This window comes from Eleutherodactylus coqui, chromosome 3 (genome assembly GCF_035609145.1).
Source record: "Eleutherodactylus coqui strain aEleCoq1 chromosome 3, aEleCoq1.hap1, whole genome shotgun sequence".
NCBI classification, from domain to species: domain Eukaryota; kingdom Metazoa; phylum Chordata; class Amphibia; order Anura; family Eleutherodactylidae; genus Eleutherodactylus; species Eleutherodactylus coqui.
Window position 1 is genome coordinate 47,020,067 of NC_089839.1, and position 23,315 is coordinate 47,043,381.

Sequence of the window (23,315 nt, forward strand, 5' to 3'; positions counted from 1 at the left end):
AATACAAAACCTCCATCCTCACCGTAAATAACATGCATACAAAAAACGTGAGCGATGGGGGAAGGTCAAACAATAATCTAAACACCACAGACATAATTAACTATTCTAGAGAAAAAATAAAGTTTAAAGGGAATTTATACTTCGTCGGGCTCAAGGTTTTTGGCCCCTGTCAGACGCTGTTGACTTAACAAGTGACCTTGTATAGATCGCTCTCGAGGAGAAATTCAGATTACAATCATTATGTATACAAAAATCCATTTTATCATTTAACGTATGACATATCTCGCATTCAAAATATTTTCCTGCTCCATTAAATATGGTATTTGGCGATTCATTGACAGATATAATGGCAAGAAGTAATGGGTAAGAAAAAAGAAAAAAAGTATAGAAAATGTTAGCAGGAAATAAAAGAACAAATGCTCAGAAGTCTTACAAATATCAATGAATCAGCGGTAAAGCTTGATATATAGACTAGATAGCTGTCTATGGCAGCCTATAGCTGTCTATGGCAGCCTATGGCTGTCTATGGCAGCCTATGGCTGACAGCTATCTAGTATGTATATCGGCCCAACCAGCTGATTATCTAATGTGTATGGGAGCCTCCGGATAGTTGCAGTTGGGGGTGATAAGGCTGCCAGAAGAATCTGGCAGTGACTGTCTTCTCTCTTTACACTCAGAATACATGTGTGAATGTCTGTGGGGGTGTTAGATGAATGAACAATTTGGCAAAACAGCTATCTAATGCGTATGGGTACCCTATCTCCTGCAAGTAAGTAAATAGCAAATCGACAGGCTTCCCTTCGCATGGGCTCGAACCCAGGACTCCAGTCAGCAGCTCTCCACTAGGCAATCCAGGACTTGGACAGCTCTCTGATGAACACCTAGCCTGTGCTTTCCCTGACTGGTTCCACCCTCTGTTTCCCTGCCCTGGCCTTGCCACTAATTGGGACTTCCTATAAAAGCCTGATCCTGCCTCAGATCCAGCGTGTGTCCAAGCCTCAATCAAGCTCAAGTTTTTCATGGATACGTTTCAGTGTGAATCCATATTAGAATGGGAAAATCAAGCGATCTGACCATGTCTCATTGGAAGCTACTCATTGATGCTAGACTACCCGAGGCAGGGATTTCAAAAACTGCCAAATTTGTGGGATTTTCTGATACAACGGTGTGGAGCATATACAGAGAATGGTATGATCGAAGAAAACATTCAGCAAAAGGGTGTCTGGTGGTCGTTAAAAATTCGCTAATGAAAGGGATTGGAAAATTGCTCTGATGAATAGGTGATGCACAGTCAAAGAAATTTCAGCCGAACAAAATGCTGGTGCACCAAGGAATGTGTTCGAATGCATTCCCTAGCATGGATAGACTAACAGCAGATGACCAGTTCCAATGTTATCTAAGAGAAGGACAAAAGGAGAGACTTCAGTGGGCAAAAAGAGGATCACTAAGCAGAACAAAGGCATTTCCTTATCAGATGAATTCTGTTGCACCATGCTGGTGAGAGGTTCAGAATTTGGCACAAGCAGCATGAATCGATGAATCCTTCCTGTCAGCAGTTCATCTTAGGTCATTAAAGAGGTTTTCCAGGGAAATACTATTGATGACCTATCCTCGGGATAGGTCATCAAGAGTTGATCGGCTGGGGTCCGTCGCTCAGGACCCCAATTAATCAGCTGAGCAGGCACATGTGGTCAGCGCCGCAATAACACAGAGCTCGGAGCGGAAATCAATGGGAGCTGTGCCTGAAGTTACAAGCACCAGCCACTATAAGGAGGTCGGGTTGGAGGCTTCCGCTCCGACTTCAGTGTATTTGAAGCGGAAGCCTCCGTGCTCACCTCCCGTGTAGTGGCCAATGCTTGTAACTGCAGGCACGGCTCTCATTGAAATCAATAGGAGCCATGCCTGCAGTTACAAGCGCCGGCCACTACACAGAGGTCGTCACAGAGGCTTCCACTACGACTTCTGAGTTATAGCGGCGCCGACAGCCTGCACCCACTCAGCTGTTCGGCAGTGGTCCGTCGCTATATTGATGACCTACCCTGATCAATAGTATTTCCCTGGAAAACCCCTTTACCTCCATCCAATCTGCACCAAGTATAAGAAGCTTCCTGTCCACATGGGCCAATATTCCCGCCAAATGATTAGTGGAATCTATGCCTTGATGAACGGCTGCGGTTCTGAAGTCCAACCTTCACCTAGATGTCAGTCTCTAAGAAAGTGTTCACGTAATTTAAAGGTTTGTAGAAAAATAGTTAAAAAGACCACAATTGTAAACATTTTTTTTAGAGACTATAAAAAACAAAAAAATACTAAAAAAGAAGAAGAAAACCCCTCCTCATGCGAGAACAATGTCCTACAAGATAAAAAAAAGTTGCAATGGGAAGCCTGCTTCCACGGTAAAAAAAAAAGTTGGTAGCCGCTAGTTTCATCAGTTCGGTTCATGAGGCCGTTCCGTTTTCTTTGATGGAGAAAAACAAAACAATCCAAACATAATGATTCTTCTTAATGTCTGCGCTGTAGCGAGTTCAGTACGTCTGTCCCTTTCAATGAGTGTGATATTTTAAGCTGAATGACAACATTTATAATTGTTACAGAACCAACAGGAGTCTGAATGAATAAATGGTAGAACACATCAAGCCATTCCACCTGTAAACTAAACATGACTACCACTCAAAAGACAAATCCGTTAATTAAATGCGTGATTACCTGTATTTTAATGTGAATAGAAAGCTTGAGTAACTCACAATGATTGTAGTTTCAGTAAAATAGCTTCATAATGCTCTCTCTTTAAACACACAATGCACTACAAGAGCAAAACATTAACTCTCGAAAAGGCTGACGGCTTGGTTTAGCTCTTTGGCACAATTCAAGTGACAGCTAACAACTCCGGGAAAAAAAAGACAAAACAGTGCGAATGAAAAGTTATTTGCTTTGTAAAGTTATCGCATAGATACAGCAACAAGACAAGTTAACACATTCTGAAATAAAGCAATACATTAAATTAGAAGCCTAGGAAATGTCTCCATCGGGCTCAACAGCTTGACTTTCCCAATAACAGTGGGTCCATTGTTGAGCACTACATGTATAAATCCGAGATGGGTTGTATCTATTGTGTGTGATGAGACCCCGAAACTCAATGGAGTAAACAATTTGGAAGCCTTAATGGGGTTGTGTCATTAGAAAATAAAAAATCCATACTTGCCTATTCCTCCCCAGGCAGTCTTCTTACCGGATCTTCTCCTGTCTCCTACAGTTACCTCACCTCCAGCCAGCAAATTCTTAGTCTTCCGGTGATGAAGCGCCCATTGCCAGCATTCTCCTTTCTGCAGGGCAATGTATGCTATGTCAATAGTGACATAGTATTCATAGCCTAGTGCCGAGCTATTGCCGAGACTGCGCATGCACGCTGTCTCTCTGCAATAGTATATGAACTCTTGTGGTGAGGCAGCGCGCATGTGCAGTCTCAGCAATAGATCGGCATTCTTTCTTAGGCAGTGAACATTACGTCACTAGTGACGTACCCTACACTGATATGCCGGAAGGAGAATGCACAGAAAGGACAGATCATAACAAGAAGAGGATCCGGCCAGCTGGAGGTGAGGTGAGCCAAGGGACTAGAGCTCAGCAAAGAGGAGATGTGGTTAGATGACTGCCTGGGGAGGAATAGGTAAGTATTGATTTTTTTTTTCTTTTTAAATGACAAAACCCCTTTAAGGCTTTTCTACATTGACCAATCCTCTGCCATTTTGAAATGGCGCCAACCGCTATATTAGCAAGTTGACCGAGGCTGGTTCTGCTGTTTACGCTGGCAGAAGAAGATAAACATTCGTTACTAGGCTCATTCGTCCATAGACGAAGTACATTCCTCGGCAGCATAGCCCCCGTTTACATGGGGTATGCAATGCTGTGGGTGAACGACCATTTTTATGCCAGCATAAATGATCAAATCAGTCGAAAAACAAGCGTTTGCTTATTCACTGGCTGTTCAGTGCCATATTTGAAAGGGCCAATGATCATTCAGGCAAATGTGCCCAATCAATAGCCCATGTAAAAGGGTATTAGGCACAATGTGACATTACATAATCTCGGGAACATCATTCTAGTTACTAGTCATTAAAAAATTACCAGTATTTGTGACACCAATGGTGGTCAAACATTTCAATAAGGGTATATGCACACGGATAATATTTCTATCCCAATTTTTGGATAGCCAACTGCACCTCTATTCAGTTAACGATGATTGTTACAGTGTAAAAGCACAGAAATAATCATCCTTGGGACAGCCTATTGAGCATCTGTGCCCGACAGGTCGTCTGTGTAAAAGGGCCCTAACAAACAGTGAAAGCAAATTTACCTACTGTCTACTTTTATCATTCTTTTCTAGATTGAATGTTTCTTGAAGCCCATAGTAAAAAGTCACAACCAAAACACCAGAGATGGATCCTGTGTTAAGGCCCATTTACACGCAAAGATAATCTTTCAAATGACTGAAAGATTTTACAATCTATTTCCATAAAGTGTTCATAGCCATTTAGGCCTAGTGCACACGGCGGTGATGGGCTCTGCAAGCGGAATTCTGCAGCAGAGCTCGTCACGGCGCCCCCCCAGGAGAGCCCATACTTACCTCCGGATCCGCCGCCTGACGTCCCGCATGATGCTCTGGAGTGCATGCGCAGTACAGCGCATGACGCGGCTGCCGGTAGGCTGGGAAGCGTTTTCACGCTATCTTCCGCTGTGCTACAACGGAAGATAGCGTGACGGAGGGCTTTCATTGACTGCAGTATGTGTGATTTAACGGTGCGGAATTGCGCGGTGGAATTCCGCACCGTGAGCACTTCTCTATTAGGTTCAATAGAACCTAATAGCTGCGGGCAATGGGGCGGATTTCCGCCGCGTTATACGCGGTGTAAATCGCGCCCGTGGGAATTAGCCCTAACACTTCATCTTCCTTTGCATGTTAAAGGGCCTCCAGGAGCTGTTTGCAGAGCCCAGCGTGTGATTAATCACATGCCAAGCTGTGCACACAGCTGCATTGTTCTGCTGGAGGCTGACAGCAGATTACAATGTTATCTGCCGCTTCCTGTGGAGATAACAGCATCCGGTCTATTTAGACATACTTTCTCTCTCACTAGCTGAACCATGGATTTTAAGTTCACCTTAAAATCATTGTTCAAAGGAAAAAGTGCACGATGCCCACGTTTACATGCAACGATTATCGCTCATTGTAGGTAGTTTGAACGAATTTTGAGCGGTAATCATTATGTTAAAAAGGGGCTTTAGTTAAAAAACAGCGGACGTTAAAAGACTCAAAACTCTACCCAAAACAGAGTAGACGCACCTTGTATGGCGGCACACAATGTCCTATTGTTTAGCATTATAGAGCTGTAGGCACTCTATATACCTCGGGGTAGAATTAAAGGGGTTGTCCCGCGGAAGCAAGTGGGGTTATACACTTCTGTATGGCCATATTAATGCACTTTGTAATGTACATTGTGCATTAATTATGAGCCATACAGAAGTTATCAGAAGTTATTCACTTACCTGTTCCGTTGCTGGCGTCCTCGTCTCCATGGTGTCGTCTAATTTTCAGCGTCTAATCGCCGGATTAGACGCGCTTGCGCAGTCCGGTCTTCTTCTTTTCTGAATGGGGCCGCTCGTGCCGGAGAGCGGCTCCGTGTAGCTCCGCCCCGTCACGTGCCGATTCCAGCCAATCAGGAGGCTGGAATCGGCAATGGACCGCACAGAAGCCCTGCGGTCCACCGAGGGAGAAGATCCCGGCGGCCATCTTCACCAGGTAAGTAAGAAGTCACCGGAGCGCGGGGATTCAGGTAAGCGCTGTGCGGATTTTTTTTTAGGTCCCTGCATCGGGTTTGTCTCGCGCCGAACGGGGGGGCTGTTGAAAAAAAAAAAAACCCGTTTCGGCGCGGGACAACCCCTTTAAGTCTAGCTGAAAATACTTCCCTCATGCGGTATAGGTTGGGAAATGTTATTTATTCTTTATGAAGCCATAAAGAAACAACTACAAGTGACTGTATAATATCAAATGCACAGGGAGGGTCAGTAAAGTCTATAGAAGGCAGCAGACGGCGTATTACAAATCCGTACAATAAAGATATGCAATATCTTGGCGTACAACACAAATATTTTTTAGGGATGTGTTTTACTTAGTTATTTCTATGACTCTCGATGCTGTATTCATACAACGATGCTTATTACATCCCCGCATGATTCTATATTATGTGAAACTGGAGCTTTTTTTAATATTTCCTTTTTCCTACAGGAGGTGTAATAAAACAAGAATAGCCTAAAACTGACCAAATGTCCACACGGAAATAGAACAAGAACAATGAAAAGCTGAAATCCCCATATAAACAGCCCGGCCGGCCTTACCTTACTGTTCGCTGTAGTGACAAGCGCTGTGACTGCAGCTCCCTCTGCTGCTTTCTGCCTTATCAAGCAGGTAAGACTTTAAGGAATATCGTGTCATATGAACTTTATGGTCGCTCTATGGGACTAGAGAGAAATGTTCACCCAACAAGACCACAGAGAAGCGTTACAATGGCCACTTTATAAGAGACGCCGGCCCTTCTCCGATTGGAGCTTCCCTCTATGGAGATTAGAGCCGGCAATGCAGCATAAAATCAAGTGAGAAAGTGTTCTGTGGATTAATTGCAGTGTGAATCCACATAACCGTGGGAAAATTCAGTAATCCGAGTGATTTCCAGCAAGGCCTGGTCATCAGTGTTAGACTAGGCAGAGACAATTCATGATGAAAAGGGGTGATAGGAGGATGTCAAGAATGATCCTGATAAACAGGTGCTGCACAGTCAAGCAAATTGCAACGAATACAATACTTGTGCTCCAACTAATGTGTCCAAATGCATCACTCATCGTTCCTTAATGTGGTTGGCAATAATAGCAGATTACCTGTTTGAGTGTAATTGCTATCTAAGGGCTCCTTCATCGCAGCCGAAAATCGCATGAACGTCAGGCCAAGTTGTGGCTGCATCCCCCTGCAGGCCAGAATACCGTCGGGCGGGAGGAAAGAGTTTAGCAGAGCTGCCGGCAAAAGAGAGGGCAATTGTGTGTTAAACTCCCGCCCCCTCTCCGCCCCTTGCCAGCTGCCGGCAAGGGAAGGGTGCAGGACAGTGCTAATCTACTGCCTCGTCCCGCTTCCTCCCTTTCCCGGCAGCCAACAGGGGGCCGAGGAGGGAAAGGGTAGGGAGTTTAGCGGAGTCGCTGCTAAACTCCCTCCCATCTCCCTTTTCCAGCAGCTCTCATAGGCCCCCATAGGAGACTATGGGACCGGTCGGCATATTCTGGCAAAAGATGGGTCCGGACCCATCTTTTCCAGTTAGCACAACAGCGGCCGGCCAGAATATGCACCGTATGTGCTATCTTTTCCGGCCGGCCAAATACTCATATGAAGGCAGCCTAAGGATGGTTTCACACTTGTGCTGGGGATTAGACTTTCCTGTGCTGCTCGGGGAGCAGGAAAGGGGAATCCCCGCAGCCAAACAGTTCAGTAACTGGATAGACCCGAACATTGGCTATAATGGGGTCTGCCCACTTTGCGCACAGCTGCCCAGTTTTGGGACAGTAGAAAAAGTATCGCATGCAGCACTTTTTCTTCCAGTATTTGCAGCTGGTTCTGCAACTGAACCTCTGGGAAAATGCCCTAAGGGACCTTTCACACGTGCACTAAATCCGCTGCCCACAGCTAAATATTCTAAACGTGTGAAAGGTCCCTAAGAGAAACAGAAAGGTGGGACTCCAAAACAGCACAAAAATAGGATCACTGAGCAGGGAAAGCTGCAGCATCATTAAAAACCCCTTTAGAGTGTGCAATAACTTTATGTGAGGGGCAGTATGAAATACTTTCCAAATATCCAAAGTATATTATATCTACGTCCGGCTCGCGCTCCAGGTTCCTCTTTGAAGCTTCATAAAAGTCAAGTAACTTTCTAACTACAGATATTAAACTAACCAGTCCTACTTTGTTTGGCTTGGTCCTTGAAACGTTTCGAATATAGGTATAAGCTATTAGCTTTTCAGCGGGGCAATTGATTCCTAACCCCCCCTGCACACGACTGAGCCGGATTATGTGTGCGGAATCCCGCAGTGGACCCGGCTCTGGCAGCAGCGGTGTCCACGCCTGCCTGCTCAGTCGCCGTCTTTTGTGTACTGCTGATGGACTTGGCTGCTTACCGTCCCACATGTGCAGTACATATTTTTTTTTACCTTTTTTTTCCTCCGCGCAGTCGCTAGGCGACGATCATTGCAGACGGACCGCGGGTTAGATGACTTCTATGAACTTCAATGGAAGCCATCCATGTAGAGCCCGCATGAAAATGGAGCATGCTGAGAATTTTCCTCCGCAAGCGGAAATCACAATTGATTTCCGCTTGTGTGCAGGAAGCAGCGGATCTCCATAGGAAGTAACGGGCAGTATTTGCTGTAGATTCGCGGTGCGGATGCCGACCGTGGATTCCGCAGCAAATATCCACCCATGTGCAGGAGGCCTTACTTGTATGGAGGAAATTATTGGCCAGACTATTGTTTTTGCAACTACTTAGTTACGTTCTCTAGGATCACATGGATGTAGACCATCAGCCAAGGAAATACTTCGAAGCAAGTTATTATCGATGTCATCAACATCGTTAGTCACTATATTGGCAGTAGTCAGCTACTTTGTGAACACAGATGAGAAAATGTATCTGAAACCAGATGCAACAGTTTTGCAAGACTGGACTAAGCTGTAAATAAGGGAGATGGAATAATACCTCCACAGCGCCACCTATTGGAAGGCAAAATTCCTTCAAGCCGAAGTTAGACTCTTTATACAAGCCTTGTAACAATAACTGGGAATTAAAAGCAAAGCCAGACCCCATGCACAGACAGCTGTTTCATGGTATTTGCCCTTCATCAGTGTACAGTAGGAGTCTGGCTTTGCTAGTGAGAGGCCTGGGACAAGGGTCAGAAACGCTATCCTTTCTCTTTAGGGAGAGCACCTAGATGGTTAGTGAGGAGACTGAAAAGGCCATTCATGCTCCTCTGGGTAATATGCAAATAGGGGGAAATGGAATAATACCTCCACAGTGCCACCTATTGGAAGGCACTGGACTAAGTTTTCTGACAGCATCATATTACAAGTCCTCAAGTCCTAGTGCTAAGCAAAGCTCTAATCTTTTTTTGAACCATTAAAAGAACAATTATGGGAACGTTAATCATTGGGAATCCCACAAAAACTGTAATGTAACGCTAACAGTATGTCTTCATGCATTGTCCCTGTGGTGCTCTTTGGACAAGAAGATTTGAAATGGAAGATGATTTATTATTTATCTAGTGCTTGCCAAAAACAGGATATAGGAGCTGGAGGTGCTCTAATGGGCACTTATTTTATGTTGCATTATGATTGGCCAATAAAAGAGGAGGAGCAAGGTGGATACACTGCAGGTAATGGGAGGTAAAGAAAGTTATGTACAGTGCTTGGGAAACAAAAGGGTGGACCACGATCAAGTATACCAAAGTTATTTCATGGACTGTAAGAAATTGAATAGTTTAGACCAGTGATTCCCACCTCCCCTCTATCCCCTCCCTGTAGTACAGGACTTCATATACTGCACGCCTCGTATCTCCACTGCACCCTGTATGCCCTTTTCTTTTGTCTGGAGGGATCTTGTTTCACATGCTGTAGAGTCAGTGAGCAACAGCTTAGTAGAACAAACCGGGACTAATTACAGAATAACCTTCCGAATCCTAAAAGAGGGACAAGCAAGCAGCTGTAAATAGAGGCAATGTCTATGAGAAATTATGGCAACTGTAGTTCTTTACAAGGTAATCCTGTCCATAGCAAACCCTGGTAACATCAACACAAAGGTGCAGCACAGAGCTGGGCTAATGAACCCTTTCCAATTCACGTCTTCCTACATTCTGATTAAAGCTTGTACAGCTCCAATATCAGAAGACGTCCGACAGGGTATTCTTACCGTCTATTGCCAGCCATCCCGCTGTCATGAAGCATGAATCGATGACCCCTTCCTGTCAGCTGTTCAGAGTAAGTCAGTATTTCCATCTAAATTGTGGCAACTGCAAGAAGCTACTGTTTCCGCATGGGCCAATATTCCTGCAGAACGATTCCAACACCTAGTGGCGTGATAATTGCTTTGTTTGTGCAGGCCAAAGGAGGTCCAATGCGCTACTACCATGTTTCCCCAAAAATAACCCTGCCTTATATAATTTTTTGCCCCAAAAGAGGCACAGGGTCTTATTTTCAGAGAATGTCTTATCATACTTACCTAGCAGGCGCCGTCTGGGTATCTCATGCTGGTCTCTGCAGCTCCGCCGCTCTTGCTTCAGTCATCAGCTTCTCACAGAAGATCGCTTCCTGGTATTGGGATTCGTAAACCAAACCTCCAGGAAGCGATGGCTGCGATTGGTTCTCGAGCGCTGTGGGTTAGCCAATCAATGCAGCGCTCGAAGAACCAAATCACAGCCATCGCATTGGTTCACTGAGCGCTGCATTGATTTGGTTCTCGAGCGCCACAGCTGAGCCAATCAATGCAGAGCTCGATGAACCAATCACAGCCATCGCATTGGTTCATCGAGTGCTGCCTTGATCGGCTCAGCTGTGGAGCTCGAGAACCAATCAGAGCCATCGCTTGCTGGAGGCAAGGTTTATGAACCCCGTTACTAGCAAGCGATCTTCTGTCGGCGCCTGAGGACTGAAGCAAGAGCGCCGGAGCTCAGCGGGAAGACTCGGGCGGCGCCTCCTAGGTAATGTATGCATTTTGGTTTTTTTTAATGTAGCGTAGCTAGGGGATTATTTTCAGCAAAAAGTCTTATATTTCAAGCCCCATCCTCTCGGTAGGGCTTATTTTAGGGGTATGTCCTATTTTGAGGGAAACACGGTAGACGGTGCCTCTAAGAACATGGCCATTCAGTCTTAGTATATGTGAAGCAAGTATAGGCAAGATAACAGAGTCAGCATTTCTAGAGATTGGAAGATGACCCTTTCAGCTATTATTTTTGCCACATCACCCTCACAGATTTCTTCTGTCATCGTCAACTTTTCTTCTCTGGGTGAGGAATTCCCCCAGTTTGCGGCTATAATGCAGACATATTTATACAAAGCTTAGCACATCTGCCTCTTATTTGACCTCAGAGATAAATATGCCATTCATAAAGCTTTTTGCCCCCGGGCATACAAATTGTTTGAGTGTATTCAGTTAGCAGGCTTTAGCTTCTCATTCCATAAGGCTTTTCTGCCGCCTAATCTATTTGAATGTACCAGCTGCCTTACATTCATAGTTGCAAAACCTGTCAAAACGTATGCAGATCATTCATAATTCCCGAACAAAAACAGTGTGACTTCTACAAATCCGCAGCGCGACGGAGGAACGGGAAAACAATTAAATATCAAAAAATTATCACAACAAAATTGTACACTTTTGTCATGTAAATCTGCGCGACTAGAAAACAATGCGGCGTATTCACGGATACAATGGGAATAGGACTTACACACGTTCCCGGTGTTGTCAAAACTCATCAGGATGTCGGAAACACTTAAAGCTCCACTGTTTTGCCTGAAATAAAAGATCGGTTTAAAATTATAAATTTTTTTTTTCTATACATTCAATGCTTACAATAGAAAAAAAAAACCTAAAGCGCCCTCAAATAAAATTAAATTCATCCCTCGTTCCCCCACTGCTGCCTTTGTCAGTCCCACCATGCTTATCTTCTGCTATGATGATGTGTCTTCCATTAGAACGTTGAGTTACAGCTTAGGATTGGCCATCCATATTGGATGAGTGAGTGCCCGACTGGTGGCACCGGCACTGATTGGCTGACTAACGGGACGATGGCGAGTGCCATGTCCCCTTCATACTTTACCAGGCACAATTTTGTACTTTTCGTAGGAGTTGCCTCTTGTACTGCAGTTCAGAAGAGCTCAGTCCTATTCAGCCGCTACGAAAAGTATAGAGCCGTGCCTAGTAAACCATGAATGGCTCTCACCAATCTAATATTAATGGTCTATCCTAAGGATAATCTACCTGGAAAACAGCTTTAATTGGGTTGTACAGTTGTAGGCCATCAATGGTCTATCTGTAGCTCTGTTCTTAGTGTGGTGGCCTGGATTGGTATTGCATGCAAAGTTCCCTTTGAAGTGAATGGGTGCAATACCAAGCCTGGCCATTGCAGTGGGAACGGAGCTGTCTGCTTCCTATAGAAATCAGCTCAATGCATGAGCACACTGGCCCGGATAATTGCTGTACATTTTGTAGCAGTTGTCTCTTGTATTGTAGCTCAGTCTCATTTATCTGCTTAGCCGCTGCGAAAAGTATAGAGCTGTGCCTAGTAAACGATGAATGGCGATTGGTGAGAACTAATGAGAATGATGACTGGTGAGAACCAATCTAATATTAATGGTCTATCCAAGGGATAATCTACATGGAAAACAGCTTTAATGGGGTTGTCCATTAATGGTCTATCTGTGGGATACACCATCCATAGTGGATTGGTGAGAGCCATTCATTGTTTACTAGGCACTGCTCTATACTTTTCGTAGCAGCCAAGTAGATGAATGGGACTGAGCTATAATACAAGAGACAACTGCTACGGAAAGTACAGCGGTTTTCCGGGCCAGTGTGCTCATGCATTGAGCTCATTTCTATAGGGAGCAGACAGCTCCGTTCCCACTGCAATGGCCAGGCTTGGTATTACACCCAATCATTTCAATGGAAACTTTGCATGCGATACCAAGCCAGGCCACTGCAGTAAGAACAGAGCTACAGATAGACCATTGATGGTCTGCAGGTATTATCTGCAGGTATTATCCCCCTTCCTCCCACCACTCCTGGGGAAGAATTTTGCCCCGAAAGTGGAGGGTTGATTTAATGTCCAAACTCCATCGGAGTTTCAAAATGACAGAACTCAGATCAATTTAAGTGAATGTCGTATCACTAAAAATAAATAAAAAATGCCAACATGTCCAATTTTGAAATGTTTTTGCCCATTAAAGTCAATGTAGGACAGGGGAATAAAGAGTTTCTGTCACCATCTTTCTGCACCCTTTCTAAGGGCAGCACAATGTAGTGACAGTTACACCGATTATGGCGATATATCTGCTGTATGTATCTGTGCAGTAGTTTTTGAGAAACTTGCGTTTTACCACTAGCAGCAAATGCATAGAGGACTACTTAAAGTAGTCCTAGATATTCATAAGCTGCAGGCTAGCCACGCCCATCCCACCTCCAGCCCCTGATTGACTGCTGTCTGCCTATTACTGTGCATAGAGAGAGATCTGCCAATCATTGGCTGGAGGGGATGGTGGGTAGGGCTCATGAATATTATAGAGGACTACTTCTGTGTCTGGCTGCTACTAATAAAATACAAGTTTCTCCAAAACCACTGCACAGATACACACAGCAAGCATATTGCTGTAATCAGGGTGACGGGCACTACCTTATAGTGCTCTCAGAGAGGGCAGCAAAAACATTATGATAGAGTCTCTTTAACTTCACAGCTTCCTAGTGTGGCCACAAGCCCTCCATTATCCATAGCCACGCTGTTAGTTACACCGATCCGGCGAGGTCCTCATACATCAGCAATAAGCAGGAGTAATGTTTTCAGATTGCTTTTCCAACAGAACTCCATTCACCTGGTAAGCAGCAATCTCTCCAGGCACGTTGCTCTCCCTTGAGAAGCTTAAGGTCTTAAGTTTATTTGTGGCCTCTCTATGCCTCCTTACAAATCAAGCACAGAGTTTTAGGAACCCGGGAATTATTCCAATACATCTTCAAATCTCAGTGTATTCCTAAATCACCAGAAAAAAAAAAAAAATCGGAGCTAATCTCGGTGTCACTTGAAAAGAATAGACAGGCTTAGCAATGTGAGCAGCGTTTACACTCGATTATCAGGTTTAGCCACTAGAGGGGGGAAGAAGAGCCGGAATTTAATGAGTTGAAACACAAAAAGAATCTTATTTTATATCAAGCGTCAAGCTGCACCGCGACACAGAATTGCCGGTGATTTGCCGGAAAATTGACGGTAACTTCAAGGTTTCCATGTGAGATAGAAAGTTACAAGCAATCTCGTAAATACAAAGTATCCAAAGAAATACCTAGAAGAGACTTTCCCGGCATTGTCTGTGTGCGGCGCTGCTTGTTCCAGGTATTTCGGTGAACCTCTACAGTAAATTATACAAGATGGTCAGATTTTTGGCAACACTCAATCTGTGTTCTTTATAGGGACTGTGAGTCCCGCTAAGTTCATGAACTTACTACGACTATTGCGCAGACGTTGGACGACAAGGGCCCCTACACTACCTCCATATGCCTCTTATTTCCTATAGGGACACACAGGTTCATTCCAGGGTAATCTGGAATTGTGGCACACAGCATTGTATTAGGTGCTATCAGAGGCTAGGTTCACATCCGAGTTGGCGTTTGTCTTCTCCAGCATTGTAGGTCTGAGCCGTACGCAACTGTATGCCCATCTCTGCAAAGGACTCATTAAAAAAAATGTATAATGAGTAATACAGGGTTTGTTTTTTTAGAATGTGAGAATCCCAGTTGACTGCAGCTTGCAGAGATGCCATTAGAATTTTGTTTGGCATACTTCTGTGCAATTTAAGTCTACGGGCACGTTAGATGTATATATCAGAGTTTCCCAGTATAAGCAGCAAATAGTCAAGTCTAAACGTGATGTTTACCTAATACGTTTGTCCTGTAGCATCTCGAATCACCAGTGGGTCTCCATTTAGAGAAGAGGTTCTCCAGATGATCATCAGAAACAATTCTATTGAGAATGTAACCCCTGGAGCAAACAGATGCTGCTCCCGAGTCCTGCACCCGGCAGGCGGCCGACCGTCCCGGGTCCTGCACCCGGCAGGCGGCCGACCGTCCCGGGTCCTGCACCCGGCAGGCGGCCGACCGTCCCGGGTCCTGCACCCGGCAGGCGGCCGACCGTCCCGGGTCCTGCACCCGGCAGGCGGCCGACCGTCCCGGGTCCTGCACCCGGCAGGCGGCCGACCGTCCCGGGTCCTGCACCCGGCAGGCGGCCGACCGTCCCGGGTCCTGCACCCAGCAAACAACTGATCACCCCACGTCCTGCACCCAGCAAACAGCTGATAACCCCACGTCATGCACCCAGCTGATCAACCCACGTCCTGCACCCAGCTGATCACCCCACGTCCTGCACCCAGCTGATCACCCCACGTCCTGCACCCAGCTGATCACCCCACGTCCTGCACCCAGCTGATCACCCCACATGCTGTACCCAGCAGACAGCTGATCACCCCACGTCCTGCACACAGCAAACAGCTGATCCCCCCCACGTCCTGCACCCAGCAAACAGCTGATCCCCCCACGTCCTGCACCCAGCAAACAGCTGATCATCCCTCCTCCTGCACCCAGCAAACAGCTGATCATCCCTCCTCCTGCACCCAGCAAACAGCTGATCATCCCCTGTCCTGCATCCAGCAAACAGCTGATCCCCCCATGTCCTGCATCCAGTAAACAGCTGATCCCCCCCCCCACGTCCTGCACCCAGCAAACAGCTGATCATCCCTCCTCCTACACCCAGCAAACAGCTGATCATCCCTCCTCCTGCACCCAGCAAACAGCGGATCATCCCCTGTCCTGCACCCAGCAAACAGCTGACTGCTGGAACCGCTCTTGTTGAAATGTAGTATTATCTACTACGGCTTGTTTCCACCATAAAGGGATTCACTTGCGCAGAGCAGTTCTCTATCCTGAGTGATGGACGCCCTCAATGGAGGCCATATGCCCTAAAAAGTCATGTGGACAGGGGTTGCCTTCATTAGATAACCCTTTTACCACAGTAATTCCTTCAAGTTTTTAAATGTGCTGTCAACATTTATCCCTAAATGTCCCCATAACCATTACATAAATGTCAGATGAGCCAGCTGACCTGCCTAATGTATATGGGGCTCTCCATCAACAGATCATGTAGAGGGGTAGAGAAGAATGGAACATGCTGAATTTCAATGCCCAATGCTTTTGTTTTGGCAGGGAATAAACCGCCACAAGAGTTGTCCGGCAGTGTCTTAGGGTACTTCCGGTGCTTAGGTGCCCAATAGTCGTCCTAGAGAACCTTACTCCTGTGCTTTCACACAGGAGCGATCATCACTTACTGAATGGAGGCGGAACGCTCCAGAGATCTCTTCCAGCCTCCATTCAGAGTAAACAGGCAGTCATTCATAGCTAACTAACTGCCTGTTTACACAAGCCAATCATCTTTTGATTTTTAGGTCCGTGTAAACTGAATGAGGAGTGCTCCTATAACGGAGAAGGAAAACAGAACCCATAGTGCTACCGTGAATGAGCCCTTCCCGCCACAGCACATAAACGTACATCCTGCGCAGGAAGCAGTTCTCGCAAATGGACGCAAGCTTAGATTCTATGGATGGCATGGGGTCAGAAGCTGAGCCAGCGCTATCCACTGCAACAGTGGGGATCAGTGGGAACACCGATCCCCACTGTTAAGCCCTTACATGCAACGATCAGTGCTGATCATGGTATACAAATGGAGGGGCACTCCCTTTGCAATGTCATCGACCCTCTACTATGTAATCACAAAGGGCTGATGGGCTGCCATGACCACCAGACAACAGTGTCTGGGTCTGCCATGGACTATGATCGCTATTATCAGCAATAATAGATTGCAGTACAGAAGCAGTACATAGGTTCAAGTACCCCCTACAGAAGTGTAAAAAACAAACAAACCTTCTTTTAATAAATAAATCTTGGTATTTGTATAGCGCCAACTTATTCCGCAGCGCTTTCAGGTAATTATTACTTATTACCCCCCACCAAGCTGGGTTCTCATTTTACCGACCTCGGAAGGATGGAAGGCTGAGTCAACCTTGAGCCGGCTACCTGACTCACACGGGGATCGAACTTGCAACCTTCAGGTCGTAGGCCAGAGTTTACACTCTGCACCACACGAGGCTCTTTTGCGCGCTTTCGCTTCCGTTTCTTTTTTTTTTTAAAAGCAAGTTTGGTGTCATTGCATCAATAGTGATCTGTACAAAATATTGAGCACACCTTATATCATGCATGGCAAATGTCGCAAAAAAGGCTAAAAAAAAAACAGCCCAAATGCCTTTTTTTTTGTTAATTTAGTATAGTATAAAAATACTATAAAAGTGATCCAGAAAGCCATATATACCCCAAAATGGCACAAATAAAAATTATATCATAAAGAAAAGGTTTTTATTGTGAAAAAAACGAAAAAAATAAATAAATATATATATAATTTTGGTATTGTAAATCATACCAATCCGCAGGAAAAAAATTATTATGCCATTTATGCTATACGAGTCAGGAAGGGTATCATTTTTCCTTAAGGAGAGCCTCTAAAAGGTGTGTGAGGAGACTTATAAGGCGATGCATGGGAAACATATGCAAATAAGGACGATGGAACAATACCTCTGCAGCGCCACCTATTGGATGGCAGCATTCCTGCAAATCAATGTCAGACCGTTTATACAGGTCTTTATAACAATGATTGGGAATTGACCAAAAACCATACACAGACAGCTGTTTCGGGAATTTGCCGCTCATCAGTGTGCAGTAGATTCTGGCTAGGCTAAATAAAGGAAGACGAAACAATATCTCTGCAGCGCCACCTGTTGAATGGCAGCATTCCTTTAAATCAATGTCAGACCCTTTATAATTGTTGGCACTGCAGAGGTTTTGTTCCATTTTCCTTATTTGCCTCTCACTAGCCAAATTTAAATAAAATACCGTTTTTATTCTGGAATCTAGGAAAGTGCGGGAGTTTTGTTTCTGTCTTTTTGGTATAGTTCTAGGCTGTTGAGTACCTCGCTGATGATGCTTCACTGCGGTATACTAGGAGTGCCTTGTCTGGTGCAATCATCTTTGCTTGCCGTTTTTATATAGTTTCTGTATAAGGGCCCATTGAGGCGGCTGGATTTGCAGTCTGTGTATCCCAAGGACAGCACACGGACCTGTAATAGGCTATTCACAAGCCTTTGCCCCCGGTGTCAGCGCTGGACATTGAGAGGCACTGCTAGGTAGTCCGTCCACTATAAAATTAGATTAGAATGGGCGGACTAATGAGCAGCACCACTCAATGCATTGAGTAGCGGCTTCTAACGTTGACACCGAGGGAACAACCAGGGAGGTAAGTATAACACTTACATCCCCAGACTCAGAGGGTCACCTACTTTCAGCCCATAAGCTGAGCTTACAGGGCAAAAATTAAGCAACAGATTCCCCTTAAGAGCTTTGGTCATCTACCAGCTTAAAGCAGTAGAAGTAGTCATTGATTGTCTTCCCAGCTTCACATACCTTTATGAAAGGGAGAAGAACATGAAATTAATGTGGAGAAGAAAATGAAATTAACATCTGCTCAGCGCTGTATAAAAACATAAAGTCACATCGCCTCACCTGATCCCCACAGCTCCCGCTCCAACGAGGCCCGATACCCTGCTGCACTCTACGTCCGGCTCCAACGACGGCATCCCATCACAGGGTCATGGGATTGCTGGAGCCAATCACTGGCTGTATATATAACTGAGGATCAGCCAGCAATTCGCTACAGCAGTCACATGACTCTGTGATGGAACGTTACTACTGGAACTAAAAGAAGAGTGCTGCAGGGAAATCGAGCGCAGTCAGAGGAGGAGCTGCACGAGAGCGAGTGAGAAGAGTATGACTTTTTTTATATATATACTTTTATACAGGAGCACATTTTTTTCTTCCCAGACCACCCCTTTAAAGGGGTTTTCCAGGGCTAAACTAATGACCATCTATCCTTAAAGGGGTTGTCCCGCGGCAGCAAGTGGGGTTATACACTTCTGTATGGCCATATTAATGCACTTTGTAATGTACATTGTGCATTAATTATGAGCCATACAGAAGTTATAAGAAGTTATTCACTTACCTGTTCCGTTGCTAGCGTCCTCGTCTCCATGGTGCCGTCTAATTTTCGGCGTCTAATCTCCAGATTAGACGCGCTTGCGCAGTCCGGTCTTCTTCTCTTCTCAATGGGGCCGCTCGTGCAGGAGAGCGGCTCCGTGTAGCTCCGCCCCGTCACGTGCCGATTCCAGCCAATCAGGAGGCTGGAATCGGCAATGGACCGCACAGAAGCCCTGTGGTCCACCGAGGGAGAAGATCCCGGCGGCCATCTTCACCGGGTAAGTAAGAAGTCACCGGAGCGCGGGGATTCAGGTAAGCGCTGTGCGTTTTTTTCTTAAAGTCCCTGCATCGGGTTTGTCTCGCGCCGAACGGGGGATCTGTTGAAAAAAAAAAAAAAACGTTTCGGCGCGGGACAACCCCTTTAAGCTAGATCATCAATAGTTGATTGCTGGGGATCCACCTCTTACGAGCCTGGCCGATCAGCTGATTGGAGAGGCCACTGTGCTTGAGTGAGTGCTGCGGCCTCTTCTTCGGCCTGTAACATCATATTCATCGATCACATGGCCTGATAACACCTCAGTTATATTCAAGTCAATGGCAATGAGCTGCAATACCAGGCACAGCTGCTATACGATGTACAGCACCGTGCCTGGCATGGACTAAAGTGACAGTGGTGCTCACCTGATCGGCGGTGATTCCGAGCGGAGACCCCCATGAATTCAACTATTGATGACCTATACCAGTGTTCCCCAACTCCAGTCCTCAGGGACCGCCAACAGGTTATGTTTTCTGGATTTCCTTAGTATTGCACAGGTGATGTAATTATTGTCGGTGCCTCAGACATTGTCACAGGTCTTCTTACTATAGGATATCCTGAAAACATGACCTGTTGGGGTTCCTGAGGACTGGAGTTGGGGAACACTGACCTATACTGCGATTAGTAGATCATCAATACTTTAACCCCAGAAAACCCCTTTAGGCCGCCTGCACATGGGCGGATTTGCATTGTGGAATCCGGAGCGGGCGGTCGTGGAATCTTCGTCATCGCTAATTAATGATGCGGAAAAAGCAGAGGTTTAACAAATAATCTGTACTGCGCATGACCGACGTCTCACCATGCGGACCACCCACAGTGCAGAAGAGAAGAAGAAAAGCAGGTACGCACAAATGCCGGCTGGGCACAGGGTTGGATTCCGCTGCGGAATCCGACCCTCCGGTGTGCAGCCAGCCTAGAAGGTCATGTTCTATAAATTGGAGGATCACAAATGTTGCGGCAACATATTTTTCCGACCCAAATACGGGAACGGTTTGTCCTCCAACCTAATGCATATTTACGCAGAATAGGGCTTGTTATGCTATCGGGTAAGAAACTATTGGTCATTGAGTTGTAGCAGGCATGGCTTTTAATATAATTGTGTCCTATTGAACAGAATGAGGCATGCCTATTGCAGCTCTATGGATTATTGACATCCTAATGTAAAAGGAGACATTGTACGCATTATAAAGTCATCGGCAGCGCTAGTCTAGCCTTATGAAATTCGCCCGGTATATACATCTGCTGCCATGACAACTGCTGAATGTGTACCCAGTGTGATGCACTTAACCTAAGAATCATCTCCGGAGTGTAATAAATGGTCTCAGGGTCACGGAAAAGAAAAGGTTTCAATGCAGGAATGGATTTCAGGACAGAAAAAAAAAAAAAAAAAAGATCTGAGGTTATATTCTTGGCAATGCAGAAGAGTATAATGTGCTCATTAACGCCTTTACATATGCATGCTGTTTAGGTCCCATAGTGTTACAAAGTTGATATGCGACTTTTATCTATGAACTACCCAATTTCCCCAAAATAAGACCTACCCTGAAAATAAGCCCTACCGCGATTTTTGGAAATGCTTGAAATGTAAGCTCTACCCCAAAAATAAGCCCTGGCTGCAATACATAAAAAATCCTTACCCAGCAGGCTCTGCCCTGGTCCTCCTGCTGCTGTCTGGAGCTCTGCCATGCATCCTGCAGTCCTCGTTCATCCACAGAAGATCACTTCCTGGTTACGGGATTCATAAATCCCACCTCCAGGAAGCGATGGCTCTGATTGGCTGAGCAACGCTCAAGAACCAACCAATGTAGTGCTTGATGAACCAATGTGATGGCTGTGATTGGTTCATTGTGCGCTGCATTCATTGGCTGCGCAGCGGTTGAATAACCAATCACAGCCACTGCATTGTGGCAGGATTTATGAATTGGCCAATCAATGTCACAGCTCAGTGCGTCGGAGTTCTGGAGAGCAGCGGGAAGCACCTGGACCGAGCCTGCTAGGTAAGTATAAGACACCCCCCAAAAATAAGACCTAGCGCCTCTTTTGGAGCCTTATTTTTGGGAAAGCACAGTAGAACAGTCCAGTTTGAAAACTCTTTTCAATACAGAGTTCAATCTGCTAACCTTGTCCCGAGGAAATCTCTGGAAGCGGCTTATTACTTCTTACCCCACTGACATCAACTTGTATGTGAGATATAGCCCATTTACACTTAACACCTGTAGCGCTAAATTTGTTGATGCAAATAAGGAAGATGGAACAATACCTCTGCAGCGCCACCTATTGGATGACAGCATTCCTGCAAGTCAATGTACGAATTTTTAACTAGCCTGTAAAACAATGATTGGGAATAGAAAACTAAACTGTCAACTGAGCTGTCTTTCAATGCTGAGCGCTGCCTCTGATTGGCTGAGCACTGTGACCAATCAGAGGCAGCGCTTTCAGGAGCCAGGGATTTTCAATCCCCAGCCAGAAGAGAAGAAGAAGAATGACGGGGCCTGCAAGAAGACACGCGGTAGAGGACAATGCTACTAAGGTGATGTATTCTTCTTTTTTCTCGACAGTTATTGATTATTTTTTGGGGGGAGGGGTGGTGGAGGAAGCTTCTATTTCAAACACCCCCCAAAAAATCCTCGTTGCGGAGAGTCCCCTGCCACTGCTATCACAGCAGTGGCAGAGGATCGCGATCCTCATCCATTAATTTCAATTGGGCTGGCGCTGCTGCCACCAGCCCCATTGAAAGCAATAGGCGAGATCGCAAAAAGAATGGACATGCCACGATTTTGTTTCAACGCTGCATCGCAAGCGTAAAAACATCGCAAACCTGCATAGAGCCAGTAGCTTCATAATTTTGCGATTTCTCGCAGCCTCGCAGCACTGGGAAATCGTGCAATTCCCTGGCCAGCGTGAAGCCACCCTCAGACTTTTTACTCCAGTCATAAATCTGAGTATGTTGAAGTCAGAATCATTAAGTTTGTTAATACCGTCTTTTCCCCGAAAATAAGACAGTGTCTTATATTAATTTTTTGTTCAAAAAGGTTTAACTTTTTTACATGTATAGCTGCCTGGACACTATTTAAATTGACTCTTTTAATTAACTGTTAGCGGGGCTTAATTTTGGAGTAGGGCTTATATTTCAAGCATCCTCAAAAAGCCTGAAAAATCATTTTGCATCCTCAAAAATTCTGGAAAATCATGCTATGTCTTATTTTCAGGGTAGGTCTTATTTTCAGGGAAACAGGGTAGGTGTTCCCTTCTTTAAAAAATATTTAACACATCTTTGCCTGTCAATGCGCCAAAAATTCAAACCAAGCCTGTTCTGAACAGGTATAGATTTCTGGCATCAATTATAGTAAATATCCCTCACCTACCCCCACTCTCCATCTTTCTCCAATTTTTACCTTTCCCAAATTTCACTGCATATAAAGAGTCTGCCAAAATTTGGGACTTTTACATGCCAGAAGACTAGCATTTACCAAATTCCTTATTGTAGCTTTCAGTGGTCAGCGTAAAAGCTGCAATACGAGATTTTCTTAAAAATATAACATAGAAAAAACATAAAACATTAAAAATTTCTTACAACAGATTAATTTTAAATTTTGCATTTTTCTGGCACCACTGTTCACCAGGAAGTGACATCACACAGAGGCCAGTGATTGGCTAGCATGGGCATGAAGTACAGGATGATGTCATCAAACACTTTCAAGACATTTTGCAATCTGAGGAAATTCCTCGTACCTTAAACGAATGCTGTATTCGGGGTAGAAGACGCTTGTATAGTTCAGCCAGATATGCTGGTGGTCATCTTCTTTTTCCTCCTTGGATAATTCAGTAATTAAGAAGAGTCGGAATGAATTAAATCTTCTTACGGAAACTTTCTGCAGGTTATCTTCATCAAGACACTTCTTTCTTAGTGCCTACAATCCAAATTTGTCATGTCAAGAGCAGTAGACAATGTAATAAGTAGTCATGCTTTAGTGTCCTGCTGCTAAAGTGCACGTTTACTTATCGAAGAGTGGCAGAGCTGAGCCTCCACTCCCTCCACGGCCTGCATAAAGAGTCAATTTTTATGGTAGGGTCTAAGTTTGATTACAAAA

At 45.2% G+C, this 23,315-nt stretch overlaps 1 protein-coding gene across 2 annotated transcripts in view; it reads right to left on the bottom strand.

Annotated features, from left to right (window-relative positions):
* Positions 1–23,315, bottom strand: part of CAMKMT (calmodulin-lysine N-methyltransferase) — a 434,161-nt gene that overhangs the window by 383,418 nt on the left and 27,428 nt on the right. For both annotated transcript variants that reach the window (XM_066594497.1, XM_066594496.1), the window contains exons 2-3: positions 22,957–23,135; positions 11,521–11,585 (exon numbers count right to left, since the gene is read on the bottom strand). In XM_066594497.1, the coding sequence (XP_066450594.1) occupies positions 11,521–11,585; positions 22,957–23,135 (244 nt within the window). The remainder of the gene's footprint in view (positions 1–11,520; positions 11,586–22,956; positions 23,136–23,315) is intronic.